This window comes from Salvelinus namaycush, chromosome 19, assembly GCF_016432855.1.
Source record: "Salvelinus namaycush isolate Seneca chromosome 19, SaNama_1.0, whole genome shotgun sequence".
Lineage (NCBI taxonomy): Eukaryota > Metazoa > Chordata > Actinopteri > Salmoniformes > Salmonidae > Salvelinus > Salvelinus namaycush.
The window spans coordinates 31,832,019-31,839,479 of NC_052325.1; the positions used below are offsets into that span (position 1 = coordinate 31,832,019).

At 40.6% G+C, this 7,461-nt stretch overlaps 1 protein-coding gene across 1 annotated transcript; it reads right to left on the reverse strand.

The window, feature by feature from the left end:
* Positions 1 to 786: 786 nt before the first annotated feature.
* On the reverse strand, positions 787 to 1,952 carry LOC120063986 (gamma-crystallin M2-like). Its single transcript, XM_039014296.1, has 3 exons — positions 1,941 to 1,952; positions 1,382 to 1,627; positions 787 to 1,068 (listed from the first exon to the last, which is right to left on the reverse strand). Exons 1-3 carry the CDS (start codon positions 1,950 to 1,952, stop codon positions 787 to 789), a joined length of 540 nt encoding a protein of 179 aa, XP_038870224.1.
* Between the last annotated feature and the right edge of the window lie 5,509 nt (positions 1,953 to 7,461).

Consider the following 7,461-nt stretch of genomic DNA (forward strand, 5'->3'; position numbering starts at 1 on the left):
ATTTTAGAAGCTGCCGTATAAAAGCATTCCTGGCAGAGCCATCTAGTGTTACAGTATTAACATGTAGTTACATGGACATTTACAGCAGTATTGGATGGTGTCACTTTAAATGGGAGGAAGGGCTCATTGTAATGGCTGGAACGGAATATGTTTGATACCATTCCATTAATTCCATCCCAGCCATTACCATGATCCACTCTCCCCTCACTAGCTTCCTTTGATGTACAGTGTCATTTTGCAACATAAGTACATCGGCTATTGTTACATAGTAGAAATGTATTACCTGTATGACTGTTAGTCCTTGAAATCGTGCATGTCAATAGCACAGCAAAATCGCATGGCAAGGTCAAGTATTCTTTCCTAACTTGAAGAACTGAGATATCAGTGGATATTACTGTATATCCAGCACACATACATATTGTTATGAAGCCAACTATCCAGACTACCAAAATGTCTATGTTCACCAATCCCCCAAACTTGTGAGCAATCATTCACTTATCAAGCCTACTAGCACACTCAGCATTTGGCCAGGTTGCTGCTGCCCCCTAGGGTTGGGATGTGTATAGTGGAAGTACTGGCTTGCTGTGGCCTACTACACTTCCCTCCATATTTAAAAAAAAATATCCTAAACTTTTAAATGTTAAAGTTGTGAGGGTGAAATAGTGAAATACCCATTATATTAGGTAGTGTTCTAAGTAAACACATCACAAAAACAAGACAATTATGCAAGAAATATAAATTGGGAACATATTTTATTCAACTTTTTTCATACAACATCTGAGCATGTTACATAGACATGTTATCCATGATACGCCTCATGCTCATGAACCTCATGCCTCCCATGCCCATCTGACTGAAGCTTCTGTACTCTCCAGGCCTCATGTACATCTGTCTGCCTCTGTAGTGGGGCTGCTCGTACATCAGCCAGTGGCCCTCCATAACGTTGCAGGACTGGCAGTCGGACATACGGTAACGATCCTGGATGGAGTCACAGTCGTCCATCATCTCGTGCATCTGACCTTCAAAGTTCTCCCTCTCGTAGATCTTCATCCTGAAGTTTCCTATGTGCTGTTAGGAGGAAAGCAAAGGTTTCATGGATCAGGGAAATGGTACATACATGTCTATAATATGAGAGTACAACTATTAAAACCTGTTTTGCTTCACCCTACTGTAATTTAATGGCTATTACAACAGCCATCGGAAAGCCAATAGCCATAGGCAGCGCCATCCATGTCTCTAGCCATAGGGCCTCTTTGGGGGCAACAGGGCCTCTTGTGGAATGGGGAAATATTGCATTGTTCATATATGCTTTGTGAATTCTATATAAAGCATCATTGTTAGCTTCCACTGTGGAATAGCACCCACTCTTCTTTCCACCTACCATGGGGATCATGCGGCAGGACCGGATGCAGTCGTTCATTCCCATTCCCATGCGCTGGTAGTCAGGGTACTCGCCTCTCCTCATGAGGTACTGGTTCCCCATGTAGTTGTTACGATCGTAGACCATGAAGCAACCGCTGTCAACCCTGCAGGAGTGACACCTGCTCAGGAAGGAGGACATGTCAGCGCAGTCCTGGGTGGTCTCATAGGAACGGCCCTGGAAGTTCCTGTCCTCGTAGAAGGTGATCTGGAAGCACCAAAAAATATTTACAATATTATGGCAATATAAATAAAAATATATGAACCCGCAGATACGAGCTGCTTTATAACTAGCAGTGCTACATGCTCCCAAATGTTAAATCATTACAGGTTTTGCAAAATAACCAGCGAACAAATGTAAAAACTGTTTGGAGGAAACAACAACATTGTATGGATGTCGAAAAGAAGCCTCACGTGAAAAAAGGTAACTATCACTTTAAAATGGTGATTCACTTAACCAGCCATTATTCAGACATTGGTGAATTAAAACACTTAGAGTGTGGGATAAAACAGTAGCTTACTTTGCCCATCATGATTGCAGTTGTTCCTGAGAGCTGTGCTGCTGCTGCTACACTGACGTCCTGTCTGTTTTAGCCCTTACCTTTATACCTGACTAAACCCAAAGAGCCTGTGGCCTCCCATTGTATAAAACCCTGACCCAGCAACATATGGTATAGAGGCCTGCAGAGTGCTAGAAGACTTTAGAATAGATTTTTCCATTGAGAAGTCAATGCAACTGAGCTTTTGAAACAAGTATACAATGGTCTCTTTGACATGGTTCAAATCACACTCGGTAGTGTTCAGTGTACAGTAAACGTGCTCTATTGCTTTAGTTTGTTTGAATGTGATAGCCACAATCACATCATAAGTCTATACCAACTGCTGTTATTTTGGATTCATGTTTGGTGACTAAATATTCAGGTTTAATAATGTGTTAGGACCAAGTAAAGTGTTATCCAGATTGTTATATTCTTTTGGGAGTCCAGTTTAGCAATTAGAAGCAATAAATAGTAAGCTGATTGATTGATTGAATTTATTAGACAATAAAAAATGAAAAAACATACATAAGGGCGCTCCAGCCGGTGACGCCTCCACAAAGAACTTAAGAAAATCATCACGGGTAACACAATAAAGCTTGAACGCTTATTTCCATTGTAGAAGCAACAAACAATGACAGACAAAATTGTTGTTTGTTTCATAAATGAGCTACTGTAATTAGTACAGATCCATTTCCTAATAAACAACTCTGGACAGGTACATCTCCCTTGTCTCACATACCCCTAATATATACAGCATTAATGATCTTATATATAGACACAAGAAAATCACAATATAATACACAATAGGCACCAAAAGGCAGACCATATGCTATCCCAGGCATGTCCTTCTCACCCACGTACTGTAGTCTTACAACTCACTCTTGAGACATGCTGCTATTTAGCCATTTTTTCACTGGGAACTTGAAACTGCCTATGGAGGTTATACTTTTCAATTATTTTGGAAGACTATTCCAAAGAATGGCAGCTGAGTACAAAAAGTTTCTTTCCCCATACCACTATTATATCTAAAAGGATCAACATCAGTTTCACTCCTTCCAGTGGATTATCCAGGACAAAGTTAAAGTAGTTACATAGGTACCTGGGGACCATAATATGTACAATATTATGTACAAGACACAATTTAATCTGAGAGACTCCCTCCTCCACTTTGAGTCATCTGAGGCTTTCAAAGTGGGAACGGTCAAGATGAGTACGTGCCGGAAGTTTAAGAATAATCCTGACTAATTTGTTCTGAGATGTCTGCAGTTTGTTTTTAATTATCTTGGAGGCACTCTTGTACCAGGAAGAGCACACATAGTTAAAGTGGCACTGAATAAGAGCTCCTGCCAATGCCACCATTGCATTCTTATCCAGAAATGTAGAGGTTCTTGCCAGAAACCTAATTCTATGGTTCACTTTGGAGATAACTTTTTGTGCCACGTTCTCCCCTGTCAGATGGTTATCAACATACATCCAAGATAATTAACTGAGTCTTTTGCTGTGACTACTATGTCACCTACTACCACCTTAAAGTCAGGGCATTTCCTCAGTTTCACTTTGGACCTGTAAAAGATGGACTCTGTTTTTCCAAGGTGGAGTGACAGCTTATTGTCATACAGCCATATACTGACATTCAGAAGATCAGCACTGAGGGCTTTCTTAACCAGATTTTTGTCTTTGTGGGAAATCAACATTGCAGAATCATCTGCATAGAGGAAAAGGTCACATGTACAGACAGATTTCAGATGATTTATATACAACAGAAAGAAAAGTGGGCCCAGCCCACTCCCTTGGGGTACCCCACAGTTCAAGGTTTTGGGTTTAGACAGGGTCCTATCCATCATCCACTGTTTTCTTCCTTGCAGATAAGAGCTAACCCATTTTATGGCTAAGTTATTAATAGGGCACATGAACCGCTAGCGGGACACCTACGACAACATCCGGTGAAATTGCAGAGCGCGAAATTCAAAATACAAAAATCGTAATATTAAACATTCATGGAAATACAAGTGTCGTACATCATTTAAAAGCTTAAGCTTCTTGTTAATCCAACCGCGTTGTCAGATTTCAAAAAGGCTTTACGGCGAAAGCATACCATGCGATTATCTGAGGACAGCGCCACACATTAAAATACTTTTTCAACCAGCACAGGCGTCACAAAATCACAAATAGCGATTAAATAAATCACTTACCTTTGAAGATCTTCCTCTGTTTGCAATCCCAAGGGTCCCAGCTACACAATGAATGGTCGTTTTGTTCGATAAAGTCCTTCTTTATATCCAAAAAAGTCTGTTTAGTTGGTGCCAATGATCTCAGTAATCCACTCATTCAACATGCATACAAACAAATCCAAAAAGTTACCGGTAAAGTTCGTCCAAACAAGTCAAACGATGTTTCTAATTAATCCTCAGGTACTCTAATATCTAAATAAATAATAATATTTAAGACGGAGAATAGTATGTTCAATAAGGAAGATAAATATCGAAGAGCGCACACCTCATTCACGTGCCAACAAGACTTTTCTAATGAGAGACACCTTGGAAAAAATACAACTACTTGTTCATTTTTCAAGAAACAAGCCTGAAACCCTGTCTAAAGACTGTTGACATCCAGTGGAAGCCATAGGAACTGCAATCTGGGTCCTATCTATTTGTATATCCCATAGGCTAGCATTGAAATGGCCTGTGACCTCAAAACTTCAGAGTGTTTTCTATACAATGCTACCAATTATATGCATATCCTAGCTTCTGGGCTTGAGTAACAGGCAGTTTACTTTGGGCACGTCAGTCATCCGGAATTCCGAACACTGCCGAAGAAGTTAAAGCTAATTGTTTTTAGTTTGATTAACAGAATCTCATTATCCACTGTATCAAATGCCTTTTGGAAATCAAACATAACCATACTATAAAATTTCTCTCCGTCTGCTTGATTCCTGATGTGGTCAGTTAGTACGCAAGTGTAGGTGGAATGGGGTTTCCTAAAGCCAGATTGGAGCTCATATAGTAGGTTATGTAAGGAAATATAACTATCAATTTGTTCGAACATAATCTTTTACCATGACCTTCGATAAAATGCACAGGATTGAGACAGGCCGATACTTAATACGTTTAATTCCCTTTTTTATATAGAGGAATGATCCTTGTAAGTTTTAGTTCCCTAGTTCAATAGACAGATTTACAATGTGAGTTACGCAGGAGGTGATAATTACCGCAGCATCCCTTAGTTGTCATGTCAAACATTACTATGGCAACACATACACATATCATTATTATTAGGGACCATTATTTCTCCTGGGCATGACTATTCACTGTCTGATCTTCTGCCCCTGTCAAAACACACACAAACACACACACACGAGTGGCAGGAGGCTACCGAGAGTCAACTGTGCCCAGAAAGGTGCTCAGCGAGTCAGGTTGCTGCCTTATTGCACAGCACTGCTGGGATCTCCAAAGGATTTTCCGTTAGCGGTCAAATTAATTAGAATGTCTAGATTCGTTAGATGCCTTCTCGGAGTAATCCAACCATAATCTCAGCTCAACTGTATTCTTTTAATTAAAATGACTTCCTCACTGTGCGAACCAAGGGAATATAGTAATGTAGTAAATCAGAGGGGTAGGCAGAATGAGACTCAAATCAAATCACATTTTATTTGTCACATGCTTCATAAAGGTGTAGACTAACAGTGAAACGCTAACTTAGAACCTACTTAGGACTGAATTTGTAATAATACAGTTTATATCCAGCTTGACCTAAGACCATTTTCGAGGTGTGAAAATATCAATTTTTGTGAGTCCATACAGGACTGTCATACCGTATCTAGAAATAAAGTATGAAAATACAGTATGTAATTAATAACTTTGGGGGTGCTTATACTTATACTGTTATACACTTGTACTCCCCCTAAGACAACTGCAGGGAGTGGGGTCACGGCCAAGGTCACCATTGTCCAGCGCAATTGGGGTTAAGTACCTTGCTCAAGGACACAGTGCCTTTTGGTTACTGGGTCAATGCTCTAACCTCGAGGCTACCTGTCACCCCCTACTATATGTGCTAGCCGGTTTTACCAGTGAGATGGGTAGTGTGTCTGGTTCATTAGCTATAGGGGGCTATGTGGTGTCACTGATAAAGCATAGAGAGGATCTATTCTGATCACAGCTGCTTAACGATCCACATTACTCACACTGACACATGCTCCAGACAGATAAAAGAGAGTGTAAGAGAGGGGGAGAGTTAGAAAGAGAGAGGGAGATAGAGAGAGAGAAAAGAAGGAAGGTCAAGGAGACTAGGAGAGAGAAGTGCATTATGCTGAGAGGAAAGATACGAGGGAGAATAAACGAAAGAAGGAGAAAAGCAAAGAGAGAGATTATTTAAATTATACTGAGGGACGTGTCAGAGACAGACAGAGATAGGCCTCTCTTACGGCCATGGCCCCTTTGTTTCACCTTTGGAGACCCCAGAGGACATGCAGCTGTTTGAAGGAGCTGAGGCTGTGTCATGTCAGAATGAATGTCCTGTTTGTGGCAATCAACATTAAATTGCGAGACAGCAAGATGGGTAAACATCAGCTGAACAGTAACTATGTAGTAGTTAGTGAAATGGGGACTGGAGAGGACCAAATGAAACACAAGCAGACAGACAGCATGCTCTTGGAAGACAAGCAGCTGTGTCTCTTTGGTCTACAGACCATCTATCTGACTTCTAACATCTTTCTTCTCGTCTAAAAGAGCAGGGAGTCAGTCAGCTAAGCACTTGGAGAGAAGAAGAGAAGGGTTTCCTCCCTTCCTGGCAGAATGAGAAAAGTAATTAGAGTGAATTACACCAGGCTCTGAGTTTTAATTTCAGCCTGGCACTTTGTCACTCTCTCCATCCCTTCATCTTTTTGTCGGAGACAGAGCAGTAAATAAATAGATGGAGGGAGTAAATCTGATGCTGGATGGAGAGTGAAGTGAGTGAGTCCCAGAGTTGAATCCCCTGGGTGGGGAAATTACTGCGGTTAAGTCAAAAAGATTGGCTTCTCACCGAGGGATATATGTCTACTGAAGCTCTCTCTCTCTAGTCTTAAACCCTGAGAGAGAAAGGGGGGAGGGAGAGGGGGGGAAGAAAGTTATGACCTTATATCCCTAGTATCTCTCATTTTTTCTGCATCCCTGCCCTCTCTCTCTCATTCTCTGGACTCTCAGTGATTCTGTAGGCCTACATACCTGAAGAAAAATGTTATCTGTCAAAATCTGTAATTGCCATCTATTTCTTATTCAGACACTCTTGGAAGAAAAGGAAAATTTATGGAGGCATACTTCGTTACTATGAAAACCAACAACATTTAGCATTCCCCTTACTGTTGAGAGTAGAATAGTAGAATACAATTTTTTTTAAATGGTTGTGCACCAGCAGTTTTTATCTTGTTATGTAACTCATTTAACCCATGTCAAATAAAATGTTTTAGATTGATAAGTTTGTCTGGTGTCCAGCTATCTAAACTTGTAGTAATCATGGTCGAATTATT

Excerpts from the sequence above, each read along its gene's own strand:
- LOC120063986 (XM_039014296.1), bottom strand. Across the intron at positions 1,069-1,381 it reads CCTGCCGCATGATCCCCATG|CACATAGGAAACTTCAGGAT; the intron begins GTAGGTGGAAAG and ends TCCTCCTAACAG.